General features: G+C 33.8%; 4 protein-coding genes across 5 annotated transcripts; 3 read left to right on the forward strand and 1 right to left on the reverse strand.

Moving 5' to 3' along the window:
• Positions 1–10291: 10291 nt before the first annotated feature.
• On the forward strand, positions 10292–16636 carry LOC104211540 (uncharacterized). 2 transcript variants are annotated; one of them, XR_011406730.1, is made up of 2 exons: positions 10292–13701; positions 15753–16636. XR_011406730.1 is itself a non-coding variant. In XM_009760620.2 (2 exons), exons 1-2 carry the CDS (start codon positions 10425–10427, stop codon positions 11601–11603), a joined length of 906 nt encoding a protein of 301 aa, XP_009758922.1. In that variant the 5' UTR covers positions 10292–10424; the 3' UTR covers positions 11604–16636. The 2 variants fall into 2 exon arrangements, 1 of the variants encoding a protein (XP_009758922.1); XM_009760620.2 differs by having other exon boundaries at positions 10292–10727; positions 11001–16636.
• LOC138889390 (uncharacterized) lies at positions 11765–15863 on the forward strand. The gene is made up of 7 exons (XM_070172693.1): positions 11765–12215; positions 12374–12775; positions 12878–12885; positions 12991–13195; positions 13412–14140; positions 14568–14828; positions 15067–15863. The coding sequence occupies exons 1-7, from the start codon at positions 11765–11767 to the stop codon at positions 15861–15863; spliced, it is 2853 nt and encodes a 950-aa protein (XP_070028794.1).
• A 229-nt stretch (positions 16637–16865) lies between the features above and the next one.
• LOC104211554 (dirigent protein 11) lies at positions 16866–17576 on the reverse strand. Its single transcript, XM_009760632.2, has one exon. The coding sequence runs from the start codon at positions 17461–17463 to the stop codon at positions 16912–16914; it is 552 nt and encodes a 183-aa protein (XP_009758934.1). The 5' UTR covers positions 17464–17576; the 3' UTR covers positions 16866–16911.
• A 2932-nt stretch (positions 17577–20508) lies between these two features.
• Positions 20509–21174, forward strand: LOC104211564 (kunitz trypsin inhibitor 5-like). The gene has a single exon (XM_009760644.2). The coding sequence runs from the start codon at positions 20509–20511 to the stop codon at positions 21172–21174; it is 666 nt and encodes a 221-aa protein (XP_009758946.1).
• Positions 21175–25078: the final 3904 nt, after the last annotated feature.

A 25078-nucleotide genomic window follows, 5' to 3' on the forward strand; every position in this document is an offset into this window, starting at 1 on the left:
CAACTACGGAATATAAATAGATTGGGCCGCAAGATGAAAGTGATCTTTTTCCTAGAAATTTTCTACTTTCATGGTTAAATAATCATTCTTGCCATATTTTCCTCTATCAATGCTTTATTTTATTATGTCTTTTGCTTACGCATCTTGTTCAACACTTTGAAAATCAAAATGTTTGGTATAACTCTTACAAAGAATATAATTTCCTTTTTTAATTTTCTGTGCGCTAGTGTAAATTAATTAAGCCTCCATACTACCCATGTGCTATGCAAAAATGTCAAGTTCATATTTAATCTTCTCATGTGAATATGGCAGACAAAAAGGGTTCAGTGGGAATAGAAATTCTGAATTTCTGGGTTTGTCTTGTTTTGTTTTCTGCTTTAGCAGAGTTATTTCTTAAAAGTCCAAAGCAGCATGTGACCTTTATTTTAATGGTAAAACAGTAAAACTACAGAATGGACTTATATGGTCTTATTAACCTACTAATATCCTTGATATAGACTATAGAGTGACATTAAAGTCCACTTTGCCTTTTGATAATAGAACTGTCAATGCATTTTTATATAAGACTAGTTGTTGTGTTTGTACCTATATCAGTAAATATTTAATTTTTAAAAATTACATACTTAAATATTGTGTTTGACTTATTGAATAAATATTAAAAATTATAAGTTTTTGAAAATAGCGAATGTTAATCTCACTAAGCTAGCTCTATCAATAATTTTATTGAGTTAGCTAAGTGAGATTAATATTCATTATTTTTAGGAATTTATATTTTTTTTAATATTTTTTCAATAACTCAACTATATTATTTTATAATATTTACATATTTATTATAAATTATATATTTATTGATATAGGTACACGTGCAACTAATAGAAGATATAAATTATTTTTGAATTTTTTTTCCTATTCAAATAATATATTATTTTCTTTATCAAATTTGTGTTATAATTAAAAACTATATTAATAATTAAAATATATAATTAATTAGGTACCAAATCTCTTACTTTTAGTAGTATATCTTATTAGAATTATAAGTTCCCCAATATAAGAAGAATGAATGTGAAACGTATTTTTGTTGAAATTTGTCGTCGGATACACAAGGAAAACTGGAAAAGAAACATAATATTACTTGTGCTTCCCCAAATAATACCTACCTTAGAGTCCATAATATTAGAACTTCTTACATAATTCAAATAAGGAAATATTTAATAATAAAAAATAAATTAATTTTAAAGTCCTATATATTAGGATAATAACCAAATTATAATTTTGTCTAATGTAAAGTTTATTTTTAAAGGGTAAAAAAAGCGAACGATATTTCGCTAAGGACCTTCGTACTTTTAATACAATATATATATATATATATATATATAGAATAGATATATATATATATATATATATAGAATAGATAGATAGATTAATTATTTAATTATGATTAATTAAAACATATTCTGCTTCGTTTTATTACTTAATTTAATTAAGTTAATTATGTGGCTCGATGCATATAAATTCGAGTCCCTATGTCCGACCTATACACGGTAAAGTACAATATGTACATGGAACGCATTTTCTTAGAAGGGTTTGGTTACTTAAAAGTCATGACACTTTTTTGTAAACCGTGGCCTTTGCCTCATAAAAGGCATCGTCTTATGTCAAAAGTATGACCTTTAATAAATAAATAAAAAATCATGTTTAATATGATCCTTTTCATGTTACAACTTATGTAAATTATCAGTTATGCCGGTCCATAAGTAAATTAGTACAAATATTAGTCAGTTCACTTAATATTACTAATATTATCCAATTAGCTATTTATAACTAAAAAAAGGTTAAATTTTTGTTTTCTTTTAAGCGAGTGTTGTTGGAATAGAATGGATACATCTTAAGGAGTTTAAATCTCATTTTTGGGATGGTTTGAATTGAAAATTCGAAGAAGAAGATGAACATAAAAAAGATAGATATATGTATCACACTGTGTATCACATATGTATCATATTTGTATCAAATGTATATCACATGTATATTAATGTATACCTCTGTATGAGATACATGTGTGATACATGTGCCGCAGAAAATTTTTATGAACTCGATTATTTTAACTACAAATTTTGATACCAAATTTTTCCCAAATCACCTCCAATCTTCCTCAAATTTTATATATTGACTCATTTGTATGTTTTCAATGAATTTCAACTATACCCATTAAAAAGGTTCTTTTTTGGAATCAACTATATATATATATATATTGTATTTCATCATATATATATATATATATATATATATATATTGTATTTCATCACCTTGTTTGCTACCACATCCATGAATTTCATTTCCGTCTTGTATTTAATGTTGCTAATCACGCTTTAAAATATGGAAGAAAATCTTTCCGTGTGATTCTTGGAGAGAAAGAATCCTTATTTATTTTTGTTTTCAATTTTTGTATGTGTTTAACTAGTTTTGGTAGGTTTATGATTAATGATTAAAGGTTGGTAAGTTAGAACTTATTAGGGACATTTCAGTGAGATGATCCAGAATGGATCGATTAAAAAACATTGTAGTAGAGAAATTTTGAAGTTTTCTATGTGGTATTCATTCACGTTTGCTACACTCTGATAGTTAGTTTGAATCACACGATTCAGATATAATTAAAAGCCAAATGTATTGTTGTGACATAAGTTTCAACCGTCCCCCAAATTGAATATGCTATTACTTAAATTATATATTGGATGGCCTTTGATCGTTAGTGGAACATATTTTGAAAATTATTCAGCATTTTTTTTTTTGATTTACTGAAGTGCTTTAGTTGAGATTTATTCGAAATTCTCGATAGGGAGATGTAGCCCTAATAGATTAGCTATAGAAGAAAGGATAGCGGAGAGTAGGGGTGGCAAACATACAGGTCGGTTCAAATATGGGCAGGTTAAAATGGATAATGTGAAACGTATAAATTATCCGGTCCGACTTATATTTAATACAGATAGAGAATAGGTTAATTGACAGATATTATGAAAAATCATATTATTCATGACTTTTTTAATATGATCATTTTTGAGAGAATTCCTAGTCTCCCAAACTTGGGGAACCTCCCATTTGCGTCTTTACAAATGTAAAAGTTAAACTCATTAGTTATCCATTTTCTAAGTGTGGATAATATGGTTCTTATCCATATTTGACCCGTTTTTAAAAAATTCATTATCCAACTCATTTTTAGTGGATAATATGGATGGATAACTATTTTTTATTCCTTTTGCCACCACTAGCGGAGAGTGTCATTTTCTTGGATAATTTTTTTTTTTTGGGTACATCCTGGTAGGAGTGTGCATTCGATTTATCGATTCGATTTTGACCCTTATCGATAATTACTTATCGATTATCGATTTATACATATGCTTATCGTTATCATTTCAATAAGGTTTCGATTTTTTCGATTTCGATTTATCGATATTTGGGGCTTATCGATTCGGTTATCGATTACACCAATAAGAAAATTTGATGTTCTTTAAGTATAGAATAACTTAAGATAATCATAGTAAATAGTAACAATTGTTCCTTCTACTGTTCTACATACAGTAACAGATACTTTTTTGCTTTCTTTTTTATGTTTTTTTCCTTTGCTTGACTGTTCATTTGACCAGAAAAGTGTCAGCACACTAAAAACAAACTGAACAAGTTGCAAATGCTTTTACAACAATCAGAAGTCACCAACATGCTACCAACTGATAACGAACAATCTCAAATAAAATGGGCATGCTGTCAAACCCTTTAGTGACAGGCTAAAGCCACAGAATCAAACAATCTCAAATAATTTAATACACTTGAAATCAGAATGTTAAGCGCAGAATTGTTCTTATGAAATTATGTTGGATGAACATTGAACAGAATAGAGATTAGAGTGTGCAATTGGACCTCAGATCTTCTTCTTGCACAGAGCAATTTTAAGACACCAATCTTTAAACCTGAAAGAAATTAAAAAAATATTAGTAACTTTGTAATACATCACATTTTTTTACAAGTATATTATTTAAAATGGAGAACTTACATAGAAGCTAACAAACTTTAGCAAACATCGTCGGTGGAAGCTTCTTTGTCAAGATTAGTAAAATTTGATAAGAATATACATTAACAAGTCAAGCAATTAATATATTATTTAACTATCTTAGGCAATACAATAAAATTAATTAAAATATATATGCCTTCCTCGAGTGTCTCGAGAAAATCTAAATCTTCCTCAACATTTACAGGAAGCGATTCACTTCGAAGCCAATCTTGAAGGCACACTAGAGTTTCAACCAATTTAGGAGTTAATGAACTCCTAAATTGGTCAAGAATACGCCCTCCGGTACTAAATGCACTTTCAGATGCCACACTTGAAATTGGAATAGCAAGCACATCTCGAGCCATCATACCAAGAATAGGAAATCTAGGTGAGTTCACCTTCCACCAAACCAAGATATCAAACTCCGGTCTTTCATTTTCAGGATCTTCTCCAAGATACTTTTCCAATTCTGTTTTAGAATCTACACCTCCACTTGCAGCTTTATGTTTCCTTATTTCATCTAAGAGTGCACCTAAACCAGTTGAAGTTTCCATTGTGCTGAATGAAGAGCTTGGCAAAGAGGTAGAAACTTTACCACCAGTATCTTTTGAAACCGAATTAGAGACATACTCATTAAACAATGAACTCATATAAGTATGAACCTCTTTTTCAATAATTGTTCCTTCATCATCTCCAAACATCTTCTTAAGTACAAAACTAACAGTAGTAAACTTGTAGCGAGGATCCAAAACACAAGCAATGAAAATCATTTTGTTCATTTTTTTTGGTTCACCCCAATACTTCTCAAATTTTTTCCACATACTTAATGTCATCTCACTCAACAATTTATCTTCAGTTGTTATTAATCGATTTAAGTAAACAGCAACTTGACCAATTTCAATAAAATGGGCATTCGATGTTACATAAAGTGACCCAAACACCTTCAAAGTGAGATTATAAAATATTTCAAGAAATTGTGCAATTCTCTTTACCTCATCCCAATCAGTTCTTGTAAGAATACCTACAGGCTTTCCATCTGAAATGGCATCAAACATAAGATAACGTGACAAGTTGGTATCACGATCAGAATATTCTTTAATTGCACGCTCATATTCAATAGCCCTGCTCAACATCAAGTAGGTGGAATTCCACCTTGTAGGAACATCTATGCATAAAGACTTCTTGACAATATTTTCACTTTCACAACATTCCTGAAACTTCCTCAACCTAGCAGGAGACTGTCTAATGTATCTGACTACACATCTAACACGAGCAATAGAAATACTTGACTCTTTTAAACCATCTTTCACAATAAGATTTACAATATGTGCCATGCATCGCATGTGAAGGTGATGACCATTCATGGAATTGGTTCCCCAATTATCTAATTTGTCAGACAATTTCTCCACGGTCACATCATTTGAACTAGCATTGTCAACTGTGACAGTGAAAATCTTTTGCAAACTCCACTCACGCAAATAATCAATAATACACCTTGTCATATCTTCACCTTTATGACTACTAATTGGAGAAAAGTTAATAATTCTTTTATGCATAATCCATTCACTATCAATCCAATGGGTTGTGATGCACATATAGTTAACTTTTTGAATAGAAGTCCATGTATCAGTGGTAAGACTTACTCGTTGACTTGTTCCTTTAAGAAACTTCAGTAATTTATTTTTTTCCACATTAAAAAGAGCAAAACAATCTTGTGTAACAGTAGTACGGGAAGGAATATGAAAACAAGGTTGTGCCATTTTCATAAAGTTTCTAAAGCCTTCCTTCTCAACAAAACTAAATGGAAGTTCATCAACAATCACCATACGACACAAAGTCATCCTACACTCTTCTTGATCAAATTTTCATGGAATAAGACCACCTTTATTACCCCCCGGTAATGTTTGAAATTGTAATAGTTTTTGACCTTTTTCAACTTTATAAGGATTATTTGGACATTTATTGATATGATTATTCATTTGTGTCGTACTTTTACCTTTTGTCTCAAAATATTCTTGTCCACAAAATCTACATGCATATTTATTATTTCCTGTAGCATCAACCTTTTCTTCAAAAAAATCCCATGTCCGAGATCGTTTTTCCTTTGTTTTGTAACTGTCGAGTGAGTAGTTGTAGCCGTAGACTCGGAACCTCTACTTTCATCAGCCACTTTATCAGTATTACCATTTTCAGCCATGTGAAGTGAATAAAGAATGTAACTTACAGTCTTAAACGAGTTGAATGAACCAAAGCAAGACGAAGTCAGCACTCCTCGCTCTTGAATCTACATATCAAAATAAAATACAAACCTTGTTTTACATGGTTGCCACAAGTAACTTTTCACCATTTGCATACAAGAAGCAATTGAAACTTAGCTGTACATCATCACACTAATAAGGTGGAAAATGATACCAATAAAAAAGAGTTGCTCAAAAGAGAAATATGGCGTGAAGTGTGAGGTCCACAAAGTGTTAAAACTCATGTCCATTTATTTTGTCACTTTGTTAATTATTTAGTTTGATTCATGTAGTGCTTTACTGCTTTATGTGTTAATTGGATCACAGAACTTTTCCATTTTAAAGCATTGGAAAATGTTTTCCCATTTTCCATCATCAACCTGTTTTATATCAAAGCAACCTCAAGATTTCAACTTCTCGTGACTTCATCTTGATTTCAAAAAAGTAAAATGTTTTTTTTCTTTTCCAATTACCTGTTGTTTAAAAATGAACATCCTTTTCGGAAATCCTTTTCCAATTACAGGAAAAAAAATTACTAAGAGAACCCATTTGGAGATAGAGAATTACCAGATCTGTGGGAGAAACCGAGAAAGGAGGAATTTTGATTGAAGAAAATTTGAGGCTTCGGCTATAAAGGGGCAGAAGCAGAACAGTTCTTGAGCAGAGCTTGACTCTTGAGGAACTTCAGATTCTGAACTGAAGCAGAAGCGGCTCGCCGGCGCCTGAACTGAACGGATGAACCGATGAAGTCGTGACTCGTGAAGAGGAAATAATAGGGTAGGGGAAAATCTTGAGGAACTTCAGATTAGGAAGGCAGAAGCGGCGCATGAAAATGGAAATAATAAGTTAGGGTAAAGGAAGGGTTATTACTTATTTATATAGAATAAGGGTATAGTTGTCTTTTTAGTTTATCTTATCGGTTTATCGATAAACCGATAACCGAAGTGGACAAAATCGAAATCGAAATCGATAACTCGATAACAAAATTTTCGAAATCGAAATCGAAATCGATAAACCTATAAACCGATATCGATAAACCGATAACAAATAATCGATTCGATTTATCGATAAACCGATTCGAATGCACACCCCTACATCCTGGACAATCTTTAACGGAGATAACAGTTCAACCCTATCTAATTTTTATTCTTTGATTTTTTTTAATTATATATGCAAGGGGAAGGGGAAGGGGAAGGGAAAATTGGGTAAGAAAATTATAAGGTGGTAAATCGAATTTCCACCAACTAAGTGAAAGTTCACATAACCAACTTTATCTAATTAATATTTTTGGCACAAAAAAATTAAAAATTCTAAAACTCAGATGAAGATTAGAAAGAACGTGGAATCAATTAATAGGACTGATTCAATAGATGATGAAGATGAAGGTAAGCTCGTATCCACGTGGAGAATAGTTTAGTAGTCTATTGTCCAACTAGGGGTGTTCACGGTTCGGTTTGATCGGTTTTTAATTAAAACCAAAACCAAACCAATTTAATCGATTTTTAAAAGTTTAAAATCAAAACCAAACCAAATTAAATACAAACCATCGGTTTGGTTGTCATTGGTTTGGTTTTTCGGTTCGTAGTAAGCTAATAATAAGTCGATAATAGTGAAACAACACTAGACAATAATCTGAAAATAATTTGCTAAATTTATACTTTTATATATTTCTTTCGGAACTGAAAGTTTATTTACCTCTTTATATGAAAAGAATGAACAAAAAAACAACTAAAAGTTTGTTTTCTCAAGCTTTAGCCACTGTAGTCCTGCAATTTGAGTTTGCTTTCTTTACTCTAATGGTATGATTTTTTTAACTCTTATGTTAGGAAAAAGTATGTGCGGAGGGTTAGAGAATTAAAGTCTTTTAAGGAAAAGAAAATTGGCTGATTCCTATTATTTTGGGCTTAGACAATCTTTTAAGATATAAGCTTGATAAACCAAAATTCAAAATAACAATTAAATTGTATAAAATATTTAAAATTATTTTAAAAAAGATATTATATTGTATATAATTAATCGGTTTGGTTCGATTTAATTTTCGATTTTTTATAATAGAACCAAAACCAAACCAAATATTATCGGTTTTTAAAATTTAAAACCAAAATCAATCCAAATCAAAAAAATTATCGATTTACTTAATTAGTTTAGTTTGGTTTTCGGTTTGGATCGGTTTTCCGTCAAATCGTGAACAACCCTGTGTCCAACCATTAGTTTATTGTCTATCATAGTAGTTTTTGTATTTTAACTATTTGATATTTGTAGCTTATTGGTATGATAAGTTTGAATTTTTACGAATCGATCTAATAAAAGACTAATAAAGTGCATTATAATGGCAAAGTGGCTCAAATTGGCAAATTTGTTTACCTTAGATGGGGTTCTTTTAGTTCAAAGTGCACTAACTTCAACTTGAGAAGGTCTTTGGTTGGTTTACAAATTAAAGAAAAAAATGTCTTTTTTACATAATTTTCATTAATTGAGTGACATTTGAATAATCAAATCTTAGTTTCAATTTAAGTAGGATTGAGTATGATCCGGCCAAAGTAACGCATTAACTTGATTGGAATTTACAACCAGAATATCAGCCTAACTCCGATTGCAAAAAATCACTGAAAATTATCCGAAAAAAGCTTAACATAAATTGCTAGAATATAAACTATATAGTAAAAGCTTGTTTGCTCTCCATCCAATCAGGGGATTTGCATCTATACCCGCTTTTTTGGTCACGTTTTAACTTGTGTCTGCTTTATAAAAATAATTGCAAGCATACCCACTTTTTCGCGTAACTTCAGCATACGGGGCTGAAGTAGCAAAGGCAATCACGCAAAACTTCAGCATTCTAGTAGACGAGACTGAAGTAGCAAGTGTATTGAACCAAGTGTGCTGAAGTTTTTGTTTGTAATTGCTGAACTTAAGTATAGTAGCTGAAGTTTTGTTCTCTATTTGCTGAAGTTTTTGTTTGTAATTGCTGATGTTTTTGTTTTTGTAACTGGCGAACTTCAGCTTTAGAGCTGAAGTTTTTGTTTTGTAACTGGCGAACTTCAGCTCTACAGCTGAAGTTTTTGTTTTTGTAACTGGCGAACTTCATCTCTAGAGCTGAAGTTTTTGTTTTGTAACTGGCGAACTTCAGCTGTATTTGTTTTGTAACTGTCGAACTTCAGCTCTACAGCTGAAGTTTTTGTTTGTAACCGGCGAACTTCAGCTCTTTTTGTTTGTAACTGAACAAATTAAAAGGGACTCTTCCACCATATTTGGGAACCACTCTTCCTAATTTGTACTACATAGCCATATCTGAAAATTCTTTTTCAGGACTACTTCCTATTTCATTATCAAATTTGTCAAATCTTGAGTATCTTTTGGTTGATAGCAACAGCCTTACATGTCAAGTTCCTAAGTTGGAGAAATTGTATAAGCTTAGTCATTTAAGCATATCCAACAACCTCCTGGGAAGCGGAGGATATGATGACCTAAGCTTCATCTCGTCCTTAACAAATGCCACTAATCTTGAAGAATTAGGTTTAGATGATAATAACTTTGGAGGGGTGATTCCTGAGTCAATGAAAAATCTCTCAACTTTGAATTCAAATTGAAGGCAGATATAATTTTGAGGAGGAGAAGAAATGAGGCTGAAGTTGTTTAAAAAATGGGTATAAATTAAAACTTTTTTAAAAAAAATGAGTATATGTTAAATGAGGGCGACCAAATAGGGCGCCGTGCAATTTTTACGTCCTAAACGACAAGAGTTGGGAATTCGTCACATATATTTACTAATTCAACGTTCAAACAATTCCGAATTGTAGTTATAGCTTACCTTAATTTCATGTATCGGCATTGTAAAAAATATTTACATATTAGATCACTTAAATTTCAATTGATAAATTATTAATCGATAATCTAATAAAATGATAATTAACCTGCTATTATAGTTAAATTATACGAATAGTGCGCTACATTATTGATGCATATAACTTAGATTGATAAATTTATATTCCATATATCTTTGCCTTTTACCTGAATAAAATTAAGCATAAAACAAATCAAGGAAGACATCTCAATGAATCTTTCTTTCTTCTCTCTCTTCTCTCACACAACGACCTAATTTATAAAGTCTTTTTCTCAAATTCTGCGCTTGGCGCACACGCGCCTCCTCCATGGGCAAGCCAGAGGAGCTTCCACCGGCGCGTCTAGATCATCAAAAGGAACCTCAAGCTGGGATTTTGAATCTCCAACAACTGAATGTCGCAGAATCAAGCTATGCCACGAAATTATCTTCTCCGAAACCCCAAAACAAAACCTCTATCAGTTATGGATGCCAAGATGTAAAAGCTAGAATCACTATTCACAATGGAATGCCGGCAGTAATTTTCAAAGCTAAGGACTATTATGGAGTTATGGCTGAAGAATGCAAGCTTACCGTTGTGGGCAAATTCCTGCGAACCCGACCAAAAATTGAGGTAATCCGAGCTGTGTTTATGGAAAATTTTTCTCTTAAAGGCACTGTTAAATTTGGTGCCTATGATAGGCGTAGTGTTTTCATAGACTTCTCTGATGAGCAAGATTGCAAAAATTTCTACTTTAGAAGGGCATTGAAAATTAATGGATTCCAGATGTGGCTTGAAATGTGGACTCCTGATTTTAGGCCAGACCATGATTCTCCTATTGTCCCAGTATGGTTTCTGCTACCTGAACTTCTCTTTCACTGCCATTCATGGCATTATGCTAAGCAGGTTTTGAAACCGGTGGGAAAACCTTTATCTATGGATGTGGCAACTTTTGGCAGAACTAGACCAAGTACAGCTAAGGTCAGAGTCGACATTGATCTCACAAAACCTCAGGAGACTAGTGTTTATGTAGGCCAAGAAGAGGAAACCAATCCTTTGAAAGGGTTTACTGAGAAGATTGAATATGAACACGTTCCAAAATATTGCAAGCATTGTAAACTCATTGGACATTCTCTAGTCCAATGTAGAGCTGCAATTAAGAAGAAATCAGTAGAAGAAATAGAAGATAAGATTGAAGTTGAGCAGACTCAGGCGAGCAAACAATCTGAGGAGGAAATGGAGCAAACTAGCAATATGATTTCCAAAAGGAAGGTTAACCAGCCTGACAACAATACACAAGATGAGCTAAACAAGAAAAAATCGAAAGAAAGAGTGAAAAGGAAACAGAGAAGGCAAAGAACTGCCATTTCAAAAAAAATCAAGAAGAGGAAAAAACAGGTAAATGAGCATCTACAACATCAAGTTGAGGACATGGCTCTATTCTCCACAACTGAAGATAGAAAATCAAATGACAACTTTGACAAGCCAATAAGGAATGAGGTCCAGTAACAATCGGATGAAGGGATTGGGCAAGCTTCAGGAATTGATGCTACAAAGGCATCAACTGTTAAGTTTAATCCTGAAATGGGATCAATATTGAGAAAGACAACCTCTTTAAGGGAACCATCAACCTTGGCACCAATGTCCAGGGACCTCAATCCAAGAGGTTGATGATTACATGCCAGGAATCAAATGATCAACAAGTTGTTTGTGATCCTAAAGGATCGTCAATCAATATCCATAATTCCTTTCAGATTTTGGAGGAAGAACAAGAAGAACAGAACCAAGGCTCTAAGAGTGACACTAATCAGAAACAGTCTCAAGTTCTAGAGATTAACTCTGAAGGGATCAAGAAAGACATCATCACTAATACTCATGTACATCAAATCAACAAAGGAGGAGATCAAGAAACACAACAATCTAACAGCTTAAAAGAAGATGATGCTACAAATGAGCAATCATTCAATGCTTTCTCTTCACCTCTAGATCTGAATTTACATGATGTTGTCATCCAACAGGTTCAGGAAGTGATAGAAAAGGAAGATTTGCCTCCAAGAGGAGCTAAAATTTCAAACAAAAGCACCAAGAAATCTACTACTGCACCTAATACTAGAGGCAGAGGTAGAGGAACCAAAAATAATCTCTAATCCAGTTTTGCATGATTAATACAATCATTTGGAATATCAAGGGTGTTAATTCTAAGGGATCTTGCCAAAGATTTAAAAAGATTATCAAAAGGCACAAGGTTACCTTTATTGCTCTTCAGGAACCTTTTGTAGACAAAACAAAGTTGAACCACTACAGAAGAAAATTTAGCTTTCCAAATGCGATTGCAAATAGTAATGGGAAGATCTGGATTTTCTGGAATAATGATTATACCTGCAAAGTCATTAGCAACAAAAAACAACAGATTACTATGGAAGTCAATCATAGTATAATGCAGACTCCTTTCTGGATTACTGTTGTTTATGCAAAAACCAGTACAAGAAGAGGAAAGAGCCTTTGGAAATCTGTCAACGATATGAGTAATCATATCAATGGACCATGGTCTATTGGAGGTGACTTCAATGTAATTATGGACCCTAATGAGAAGAAAGGTGGCAGAATTCACAGACTTAGTAAAAGCATGGACTTTATCAGATGTATGGAAGATTGTGGTATGGCAGATGCTGGATATACAGGTATCAATTACACTTGGTCTAATGGAAGGAGGAGAGATAATAGGATTCTTTAGAGACTAGATAGCGTCTTCTATAACGATCAATGGTCAGCTCTCTTTCCAGTGGCTACGGTCAGACACTTGCCCAGAACAGGATCTGATCATAATGTGCTGCTCTATAAGTGCTCCAAGTCTGTTTCTTCTCCTATCAAATACTTTAGATTTTTAAATTTCTAGGTGGATCAACCTGATTTTGAACAAGTTGTTAACGAATGCTGGGAAACTCAAATACAAGGTAATGCTATGTATATTCTACATCAGAAACTCAAGAATCTCACGCATTGTCTTAGTAAATGGTCTAAAGAAAGTATTGACAATATTTTCGACAAGGCAGAAGAACTTGAGAAGAAGGTTGAGGATCTAGAGATTAAATATGAACAAGGTGACTGCGACAATAATAGGATCAATCTTAATTTAGCATATGCTCAACAAATTAAGTGGATGAATATTCAAGACTCTTTTCTGAAACAGAAAGCCAACATCAAATGGGAGGAATAAGGGGATAGCAACTCCAAATACTTTCATAGCATCATTAGACAGAAGAGGAAAAGATCTTATCTCCATAGAATTAAAGATGATCATGGTCAATGGATTCAAGGGAACGAGAAAATTGCAGAAGTTGCTATCTCTCACTTTAGCAAGCTGTTTTCACAACCTGACCAGAACAATGACATGGACTTCCTCAAAAGGATTGACAATGTTATCACTTGGGAAGACAATCAAGCTCTTATCCAGCTTCCTTCCGATGAGGATGTGAAAACTGCAGTCTTTGAGCTACATCCTGATAGTGTAGCTGGTCCGGATGGATTCAATGGCAAATTTTTCCAAGTTTGCTGGTATATTATTGCTGAGGATGTGTGTGTGCTATGGTTAAAGACTTCTTTGGTGGTAACACTCTTAACTAAATATTTTACTCATACTTGTCTAGTTCTTATTCCAAAAGTTGAATCTCCTTCTACATTTTCTCAACTTAGACCTATTAGTCTAAGTAATTTTTCCAATAAAATTATTTCAAAAATTATCTGCCATAGATTAACAGATTTGCTTCCTAGTATTATTTCTGAAAATCAAACTGGTTTTATCAAAGTAAGACTAATCACTGAAATTGTTCTCTTAACTCAAGAAATTGTCCAGGATATTAAACGCAAAAATAGAGGTGGAAATGTGATCATGAAACTAGATATGGCTATAGCTTATGACAAAGTTTCTTGGTTTTTTCCTACTTCTGTTATGAGGTGTATGGGATTTGCTGAACCTTTCATTGAAATGATTCATAGATTGCTCTCTAATGTTTGGTACTCTGTTCTTATTAATGGCACTAGATTTGGTTTTTCCCCCCTCTTCTAGAGGTCTTAAACAGGGAGACCCCCTTTCCCCTAGCCTATTTGTTATTGCAGCTGAGGCCCTGTCCAAAGCCCTTAATCAACTCCATAATAAGGGTAAGTATATTGGATATTCTATGAATAACAGAGGTCCAAGAATGAATCATCTGGCCTATGCAGACGTCTTAGTTATCTTCACTTCTGGAGATAAATACTCCATAAAGCAGGTAATGAAAACTTTAAGAAGATATGAGGAATCTTCAGGATAGGAGATCAATAAGGATAAAAGATTTTACTTGGCATCCAAGTATATTCGTGATATTAGACATAATATGATTCAGAGGCTCACTGGTTATCGATATCAATCATTCCCTTTCAAGTATTTGGGTTGTCCAATCTATTCTTGAAGAAAGAAAATTTGCTATTATACAGATATTGTCGGGAATGTTATGAATAAGATAGGAGGTTGGCAAGGTCATGTACTATCCCCTGGTGGAAGAGCTATTCTCATTAAACATGTGCTTCAATCTCAAACTCTTCATATTCTTGCAGTTGTTACCCCTCCCAAGACAATTCTCAAACAATTGGAGAGTTACTTCTCCAATTTCTTTTGGGGCAAATCTGAAAACAAGAACAAATACTACTGGAGCTCTTGGAAGAATCTTTGTTATCCTACTGATGAAGGTGGTGTGGGTTTTAAAAGTCTAACTAACTTATGTAAGACTTTTTCTGCCAAAAGATGGTGGAGGTTCAGAGTTGCAAACAACCTTAGGGCCAAATTCATGAGAGCTAAAAATTCCCCGAGAAGCCACCCTGTTGCAAAGGCCTTGGAACCTAAACATTCTGCTGCATGGAAGGAAATGATACAAATCAGAAAAGATTTTAACCTTCAATGATGGTGATAGCTCCTTTTGGTGGGATAATTGGACAGGACCACTTGGTGCTTATGTCAATGGTAACAGAAAACCTGGAAATGTGAGGATCAGGGATTGTATCAAGGATGAGACATGGGATGTAAATACTATATCTAGGCTGGTTCCTAATAATATGTTGAATCATATTATTCATATCCCTATTGGCAATAGACAGATTAATGACACCCCTGTTTGGACTGAGACTTCTAATAGGTCCTTTACTTGTTCCTCTGCTTTTAACTGCATTAGGAAAAGAAGGGATATGGATAATATTTGGAAAGATGTGTGGAAGAAGAATGTCCAATTTAAAATGTCTTTCTTTCTTTGGAGAGCTATTAAGGGTAAACTACCTGTGGATGAAACCTTAAAGAGATTTGGTCATAATATAATTTCCAGATGTTCTTGTTGCCTACATCCCAAGAAAGAAACTATATCTCATATTCTCTTTAATAGTGATAGTGCTTTTCTAACTTGGAATTTCTTTGCAGATCCTCTTGGAATTAAAGTAGGATGCCAATCAATTGCATATTACTTTAAAAGAATGGAGGAACCTCAGAATAAGAATGATGTCCAAAGAGACCTATGTCGAGTAGTTCCTATCTTTATCTGTTGGGATCTATGGAAACATAGATGCTCTATCAGGTATGGAAACATAAATCCTACGATTGCAAAGCTAAGACAGTCTATTTTGTTTCGTGTGAAGGTATACATGAAGAAGAGAGGAGCTATTGTGGACATGAAATGGCAATGGCATCAAATTTGCACTTACATGGAAGACTATAGACCAAGAATCACGAGCACTCCAGTTATATAGAATAAACCTCCAGAAGGTTTGGTAAAAATAAACACTGATGGAAGCAGTAATATTACAAAGAGAACTGCAGGAATTGGAGGGGTGGTTAGGAACAGAAATGGAGATTTGATCATGGCATTTGCCAAAGCTTTTCATTTCTGCACTAACAACCAAACTGAAGTTCAGGCAGCATTGTATGCTCTTAATTGGTGCAGGCAAAATAATATGACCAATTGCATTTTAGAGATGGATTCCCTTATGACTATCAATATGATGAAGGGAGTTTATAAACCTTTCTGGATACATGACTCAAATAGCACACGATTTGAACATAAAAGTCCAGCATTGCTATAGAGAGGGAAATGAAACCGCTGATGCTTTAGCCAAATTTGGAGCCAACTCGCAAATGTCTATAGAGGCAAGAATTTTCTCTCAGGTGTGTGAATTAGTAGCTGAAGCAAGGGGAGCTTACTGTATGGATAGAGCACAATTCCCATGTTTTAGAATTAGACTTAGGAGGTACGGTACAAACTCTCATGGTGATTATGTACTATGCAATTAGCCCCGTATTTTTATATATTTTCTATCATTGTGGAACGGGAAATAACCCCTCACAAATTCTCGGTAATCACCACTCATGTACCCCTCCTCATAGGAGCTTTTGTGTAATTAGTAGATCTCTAAATAGGCCTAATTCGGACTATGATCCAAAGGAGATAAGGCACTATGTCACTCTCCTCCATGTATTCACTTTTTGACTTTTGGTAATACACAGGTAAAGGGTCATGCCTCAACCCCTCTATGGTGACATTCAAAAAAAAAAAACCTGAATAAAAGAGTAGAATCGAACCATAACCTTCACTTCAGAGCAAAAGCAGCTGCCTCAATTCATGTATTATTGCTATCTTCTTTTCCATACACTGCCATCTTATACGACTTTCTCTTATGAAGAAAAGATTTCTTCAAAAAATTATGTCCATATTAAACAAAAGTCAGAGGAAAAAAGTAAAACAAATAAATAAATAAATAAAAAGAACCCCAAGAAAAGATGCTTCAACAAAGTTGCAATTCATCTAGGAATTGTTTTGGATTTATTTGGGAATTTCAATTGTAGCTTTATATGATAAGTAGCTTCCAAATTATCAGAATGTTCCCTTTCTGTTTGTGCAAAAACAGCTAGGCCACGAGCAAAGGCAAAATAGCCAGTACCACCAACAACAGTCAACTCTTCCTTATTATCATTTGTCAAACTCTTAGCTTCAACACTTAGACTTCCACTGAATTCATTGTTATTAAACGTAAGATAAATAATATTAAACGCTGAATTCGCGAAATCTTGAATTGGGATGATAAAACCTTGCGCTTTTCCAACTACTCGAGAGGTGTTTTCCGGCCCCTCAGTGAGAAGGCGATGGAAAATCAAAGCGCCAACGTCTGTTGGGGCTTTTTTAGGGGAGAAATTGGAAGTCAAGACTTGAGGTTGTTGAATATAAAGAGATAAATCAACCCAAGGAGAATTTTTTGATTTATTTTCGTGGGGTACTGGTGAGAATATTGCAATGAGAATGACTGAAAGTGTAGCTAGAAGAACTGCAGTGCAAAAAATTATTCTTCCTATCATGATTATATCAAATGGTTAGAATGAATGGTGAGATTGTAGTCTATAAAAGAAATGAAGTTGATTTGAGGAATAGGACTTTGATGTATATGATTATTTTGGAGAGGTTGCTTTTAATGCAGTTTCATTTTAGGGGGTTTTGTTAAACTTCTATTAAAGGTTTTGGTTACTTAACCCACCATTTATTTTTTCACCTAAACCATATTGAATATATGAGGTTCTTGTGCATAATGGAATTTACAGCTAGAAAATTAATCATGTCTTGCTTGTTAAATGGAAGCCTGTGGTTTTTAATTTTTCACTTAAACACTTTCTTTTCACATTGTTAGCATCATAATTAGGATTACATGGATCGAGTTGGTTCAGTTTTTATTATAATCAAACCAAATCAATTATATCGGTTTGGATTGGTTCGGTTTTGTCGTCTTTTTCGAAATTTTTTTTACTTAAATTTATTTCAATCTTACTTTGTTAAATTTTTGATAAGTAAATATATAAAATAAAAAAAGGGCATCCCGGTGCACTAAGCTCCCGCTATATGCGGGATCCGGAAAAGGGCCGGACCACAAGGGTCTATCGTATGCAGCCTTACCCTGCATTTTTGCAAAAGGCTGTTTCCACGGCTCGAACCTGTAACCTCCTGGTCACATATATTGATAAGTAAATATATGTTTAGTAAAAATTTAAAAAATTGACAAACATATTATCTATTAAAGTATTCTTATGAGAGAATTTACTTAGTAACACGTGATAGTTACTTTTTTAGTCGTCTGACAATAATTTTTCGTTGATGTACACTTTCATTGTTAATCGAATTTAGTAATTAAATATAAAAATCAATATGATACCTAAATAATAATATCCACTTCAAATTCGAAAAAGATATAAGAATTTAATAGATCTTGACATATGAATATCGAAGAACACAGTGATTGGCGCATTTCAATAACACCTGATAAGAAAGTGATCATACAACTCATTATTTAAGGTTAATAAATATGGAGCACTTCATATTCTATTAAATATTACGTCACGTAAGAGAATTTCAAATATTTTTAGGCATTTTAAAAGAAAATTTTATATAAAATCTTAAAATTATATATAAAAATCATATATTAATATGTTGCTTTGGTTCGAATTTTTGTACTAAATACCAAACTAAATCTAATCAGATTTTTTTAACCGATTTGGTGCGTTTTTCCAGTTGGCTTTGTACACCCCTAATGATAATAATGAAGGTGTGATACTATAATTCAAATTATGTCCTTTTGATCATCAAGCTATCAATTGTTATGGTAAAGTATCATTTGGACAGAGGCGGAGCTTTGAATTGAGTTTATAAATTCTAAATTGCAGAAAAGACAGCTTATTGGGTTATGGTTAAATTATTATTATTATTATTATTATTATTATTATTATTATTATTATTATTATTATTATTATTTTTTAATAAAAATATAGAATCTGAACCAAAGCTATATCTTGCCGAGCTCGTAAGTTGTACTCTAGCTCCACTCCAAGTAAAAGATCCAAAAGCCAAACTTAGTCACAACCTAATAATCAAAAACAAATTTTTAGAAGATGAAATATGGGTTGCATCATGATTCAACCAAGTAGGTGTAGTGGGTATAGCATGAGCAAATATAACATTGATTAGCATTCTACATGCATATGGGGGCAACTTCTTAATTACAAAAGAACAACTCACACAAATTTACCATTATTTATTCATCTTTGAAAGCATGCATGATTCATTTCGTCCATTGTGTCACATGAGTGCGTCTAAGACTGTTGCACATGTAATCAAGTGAAGGTGATGACATTTTATTTCATTTTCTTCATAGGACCAAGTCACTTTCTTGGTCCCTGTGAGAGAAGAAATTGTACATAGTAACAAAAGAAAAAAGACACTATGATTTTCTCCCTCGTGAAACTCTATTTTCAACTAGCAATTACAATGCGACACATCACAGAATTTAAAATTGACATATGATAACTATGGTTGCAACCAAGCTCCATGTGGAGTATATATATATATATATATATATATATATATATATATATATATCGAAATAAAGAGAAGATTTCCTAACAATCTCGTAGCATTTCAAAAATGAGTACAAACGTCTTCGTACCGATCCGTAAGATTTTACTAGATGTGCTCATGACTAAAGTAAGTCATTTTGTTCACTGAGTTTTTGGACAGAAGGTATACCTGGGGACGGGGTTAAACCCCAAACTCATAAGTAAAATTATTGAATATCTTTAAAGCTAACGTAGATTGTGATCATGATAGATCTTAGGCTATTATATGTCTTGTTTTGCTATCATGCTTCTTTGATATCATGTTTTCTTCACTTGTATGACTACGTGAGCTATTATTCATGCTAGAAATCATGTCTAGGCTATATACTTACCCGTTGAGATAAGTTCTAAACGTTAAAACGAATCTAATCCAAGTCCCGGAACAATCCGAACCTGATATAGTCAACCCATGATCAAACCTATGAACTTTCTAAACTTTCAAATTGTCAACTTTCGACATTTCTTTCCTTTCCTAAATCGACCCATAGTAGGTAGTGATAGGAGAGATTCATTATGGCGGGATGGACCATTCTCGAATGCTTTCAGTAAAATTTTCAGTAAATAATCTTAAGCTTAATGAAATAGACACATATGTAATAAAGAAGAAAAATACTAAACTGTTCACGCTCAGTAATAAAAGACGTTTTTAGGCATCAAGTATTTGCTACTGCATTCAAATCAATATTGGATCACTTAAATTCACGCTGCGTAGTCCTCCTAAGGAGATAAACCGCTCTTTATCAAGAAAATTTTTATTTTTAAAACTCGAATTTGATACCTTTGGTTAAGAGAATTTTAGTCATCGCACCTTTGTGTTTTATGATCGCACCTACTACTCAGTGGTACTATGCTTCATTACTTAAAATTTTAAATGGTCCACTACCTACAATTACTCGGATAGTCTATATATACATGTGACTGGTCATTTAGTACATACATTGTTCAACAAAAAAGGAAGGTACCATGAGTACAACAAACTATCTAAAATTGCTACTCCTACTCCAAAATTTATTCTCATTAGCTTGCCTAATAACCAGCCAACCTGCAGCCCCATCAACAACACCAACCACAACACCAGTGCTAGACATTGATGGCCATGAGCTCCAAATTGGCTCAAAATACACAATTTTACCTAGTCAAAATGGAACTGGTGGAGGTGGACTAGCACTAGCAGCTAAAGACAGGCCATGTCCTTTTTATGTCATGCAAGAAAATCTTGAATCCTCTAATGGCCTTCCAACAAGATTCATGACGGTTGACAATAAACAAAATGTCATAAATCTTTCTACTGATTTAAACATTGTGTTTTTTGCTGCCACCATTTGTGTGCAGTCCACGGCGTGGAAGCTCGGTGGCGCGGACGAGATAACCGGCCGGAGGTATGTCATGAGTGGTGGCATGACTGGCCGGCCGGGGCTGGAGACAGTGAGCAATTGGTTTAGAATAGAGAGGATTGCGAATGGGAGTAGTATTAATAATGGGTATTATAAGATTGTGTTCTGTCCTGGGGTTTGTAATAATTGTAAGGTAGTGTGTGGGAATGTTGGTGTTTTTAATGAGAATGGGAAGAGATGGCTTGGGTTGAATGATGAACCACTTGTTGTTAGGTTCAAGAAAGTTCTGAATTAGTATGAAGAATTGAACTTATCATTTTTCTTCTTCTTATTTCTTTTGGTTATAGCTCAAAACAATATGTTGAAATAGTAGATTTAGTAGTCCGCTTTTTGCATGAAATACCTCCTCCTTGAATCTGCAGGTCCATGCTCTAAACAATGTTTAAGCTTTTCATGAAAGGAACTAAGCATACTTAATGAATGTAGTTTACTAGATTTATGGTATCAAATTTTGCTACCTGTTAAAGGAAATTTCTTGTGAGATTGGAGATATCCCAACACTAGAAATCAGTGAAATGCATTCTTTGAACCTTTAGCTGAGATCTCTGCTAGAATAATCCACGGCCAGCAAGAAAGTCTCAGAAACAATAGCCTAGAAGTTCACATCGATCAAACTAGATATTAAGGAATGTTAACAATTTATATTGCGGTTGATTTTAGTTCTTAGTTAGATGATCTTGCTGCTGAAGTTTGTAGCAACAATTAGTACTATGCCTTTTGAATTACTAGTTCTGATTGTGCTCTATCCTTGGAACCGTGGTGGTAGTACGGTAGTGTTTCGCAATAAAACTAGGAGAGTGAGAATTTACCTGTTGAGGCATTATAAAACAGTTGGCTAGGATTGTAAAATAAAACCAGGAGAGTGAGCATTGACCTGTTGAGGCATAGGCCAATGCTAAAATGAGTACGAGCTTTGATGTACAGAAGTTACATTTTAAATCTCATACCTAAAGGTATCGGTTGGCTTTGCCATTGCCAAACTCCCTTTCTCAGTTGATATTCAGTCTTACAGATTCCTTCAACATTTGAGTTGAAACATAGATCACAAATTCTCTTTCAGCTAAACCATTGTTTATCAATACTTTGGGGTACAGGGTGCTGCTGAGTACAAGAATGACTCTAAGCCCTAACTACTTGCTTGTTTCCTGGTAAGGACAGTAGACATAAAGTGTACTTTTGGTATTTTTACTAGGACAACATGATGAAGTAAGCATCACTTGATCAAACTTCAAAAGAATATCCTGATGTTATTACCCACGACTTTGAGAAGAGACTAAGAAAAAGTTTCAGCAAAAGAATGGGAAGATATACTGATTTACTCCAAAATATGTGACTGAGATGCTGGTCCATCTTCGTATCATATGTACCTCACCAACCATTCCAAGCTCTGTCATGTATGAAACATTCCATTAGGGAACTTCTTTGATAAGGTAAAAGCAGTAACCTCATTAAACTAGTAATATCACAACTTTGATTATACAAAAATTTAAAAAAGGAGTGACCTAAGTGTTGTTTTAGTTGTTTTCAGTCTCTCTACGTGTGTTTCTGCGGAGAAACAAAAGATGAGCTAAATATTGGAAGTTAGGGATATAGTACCTTTATGCATTCAGGTAAATCGTCGTCTTTCATTTTGGCATGAGTCTGCAAATGAAGAGATGAAAAAGCATGTGAATTAGAGTTCAAATGCACTTTCCGTCATGACTCCACACTAAAAGAAAACACTCGAGCTGATTTCGTATTTGAAGTCGTATTTTCAAGTAGAGAAGAAAGTTACAGACACATTTTACTTGGATTAATAAATATGTCGTTCAGAAATTACCTTTGTGACCAAATAGCAGGAGGCATAAAGATTTGCAGCTGATGAAGCGAGAAACACCAGTGAGGAAGCTACAGTTGATGGTCTGTAGCACAAGTGATCATGACTGAGCAAAGCTAGTACTGCCAGGTATTTCGCAGTCCTTTCCACACGTTCGCCAGCTCTAGCAGCTTTAAGGTAGAACCTGTGCCATTGTGACCAAAGCCGTATAAATTAGATGGCATAGCTCTTTTTAGTGAAGGCAAAATCATCAAATTTCAGATCTTGAGCAATTGTACAGCAATGGTTAATCTTTGTACCATAAGAAGTTGTATATTGTGGGAAGCAAGCACTGGAAGTTGAGGACCTCCTGCACCAGCCACTCCATAGCCACCACTTCACAACAGCTATATGCAGTGTCTGCAACAACGAATGTCTTCTGGCGAATGCTGAAATGAAAGTAATGAACTTGTCAACTAAATATGTAACCTTTTTTTTTGCAAATGAGACCTAAGACATATTAGTATGCTTTTATAATGATATGAAAGACCAAGACTCTTAAATTGTTTAATGTGCTCAGTCTCATCATTTTGAGCTTTTCTTTGGAAATTTTAACTATATTTCCCAGTAACTAACATCAGAAAAAATGAATGCAAGGTGATCTGCAATGAGGTTCCTCAGATTCTACAATTGATTTCAAGCTCTGGTTATATGCACTTTCTATAGCCATTTCATCCTGATACTCTAGTGGCTCTCAAGTGAACAAGCCCGGATATAACATCAGAGCAAGAAATATTACCTGTTGTAAGGCTGGTTTTCTTCGATCCTCACTGCCAGAGTAAGGCACGCTATGCCAGCAATTTGAAGGCATTTTTTGGTTTTGAAGTACCCTTTGCTTAGGAGTCTGTCAAAGAGATTGACACTTAAGAACATTGTTTCCTTCTGAAGGTCCTTCCTCGTTGCTTGCTGTAAAAGATGTAATGTCTAACATTAGACAGCAAGAGGAACTGCCATAACACTAGTTGAATTAGTCTGTATTTGTAAATTCCCAAGCATAGGCTGTTAATACAAATTTTATTTCCTTGTATACCAACTACCAAGGCTCTCAATCAGGGGTTTTAGCATCCGTCAATATTATTAAAAGGTATATTTTCGATTGCAACTTTTTGCAGATTCAAAAAATATACTTATATATAAGAATTCTGAGATGCCAATGAATGGTTTCGCCCAATTCACCATCTAAAGTATTGTAAAATTTCTAATCAACATAGTACCAAGTAACAACAATTTAGTGGAGGACTACTCCCACCACCATTGGGTTTAACACGTAAACCTCAGATTTTTATTTATTGAAATTATGCATGCTATAATCTTACTAATTGAGGGTCATTTTTTACTTGAAGATTCTATCAATGACCATCTCATTTGACCTTTGACTTTGAGGTAAGGGGAATTCTCTATCCCAATCAAAATGAGAGAGGTATTATTTTCTTTACATAAAAAGTTAATTCGGTGTTTAAGTAGGATTTACTGTTTCCTTTTTGCTATAATTAATTTCCCAATGAGTTAATCTATGAATAAAAAGCAAAACAAGAGATTTTATAGTACATACTTTACTTCAATTTATACGACATCCTTTTCATTTTCGACATTTCCAAAGTGTATAACCGATCTACTCAACTTTCAAAAATTTCATGAATTTAAGTTTTAACATGATGTCTTCACTATCAAACTAACTATTCAGCAAATATAATTTTTTTCTATACCACTAGTATGAAATAATACGCAATGACTAACATCTTGAACGTTGTATTTAGTCAAACACACTTGTGTAGTTGTGCTATATCATAGTTCATGGATCATTTTTTACTAACAGTTACTTCTATTTCAGAAAAAAAGGTAAATGTAGGGGTATATAAGCGCACTCAAACTGCCATGAATTACATGCATCACGCAATATGGACATCAAGTAACGTTATAAGCTCACGTGCAAACTGGATTCTGTTTCTCTTATTAGTTATTACCAGTAGTAGAAAAATATAACTTCCACATGCACTATAACGGAAACATTCCATGTCACACAGAGTTTATGTGATTTGATCAACTAGAAAGGAATGTGGAGAATAGCACGTTCATCGCTAAACGTAACTTACCGCAAGGATCCAATGAACCATCTGCAACCGCTGCTGTACGATTAATTCGCCGTGGTCCGTTGTAGAACAGTACTCCTCGGCGTAATCGTGTAGATACAATTGCCTCCTCTCTCGCTTCCTTATCATCAAATAACTCTCTTCATCCTCTTCGTCCCATCCCTCCTTCATACATAAAGGAAAATTCATAATTA

Source organism: Nicotiana sylvestris, chromosome 4, assembly GCF_000393655.2.
Source record: "Nicotiana sylvestris chromosome 4, ASM39365v2, whole genome shotgun sequence".
In the NCBI taxonomy this organism is placed as follows: Eukaryota; Viridiplantae; Streptophyta; class Magnoliopsida; order Solanales; family Solanaceae; genus Nicotiana; species Nicotiana sylvestris.

What these genes read in the sequence shown, in the direction of transcription:
- LOC104211540 (XM_009760620.2), top strand. Translation starts at nt 10,425, where the DNA reads ATGGGCAAGCCAGAGGAGCTTCCACCGGCGCGTCTAGATCATCAAAAG. An exon ending in GAACCCGACCAAAAATTGAG is followed by an intron (nt 10,728 to 11,000) that starts GTAATCCGAGCT and finishes TATGCTAAGCAG; the next exon opens with GTTTTGAAACCGGTGGGAAA.
- LOC138889390 (XM_070172693.1), top strand. Translation starts at nt 11,765, where the DNA reads ATGATTACATGCCAGGAATCAAATGATCAACAAGTTGTTTGTGATCCT. An exon ending in AGAGATTAAATATGAACAAG is followed by an intron (nt 13,196 to 13,411) that starts GTGACTGCGACA and finishes AATGGATTCAAG; the next exon opens with GGAACGAGAAAATTGCAGAA. An exon ending in TATTAATGGCACTAGATTTG is followed by an intron (nt 14,141 to 14,567) that starts GTTTTTCCCCCC and finishes GCTATTATACAG; the next exon opens with ATATTGTCGGGAATGTTATG.
- LOC104211554 (XM_009760632.2), bottom strand. Translation starts at nt 17,463, where the DNA reads ATGATAGGAAGAATAATTTTTTGCACTGCAGTTCTTCTAGCTACACTT.
- LOC104211564 (XM_009760644.2), top strand. Translation starts at nt 20,509, where the DNA reads ATGAGTACAACAAACTATCTAAAATTGCTACTCCTACTCCAAAATTTA.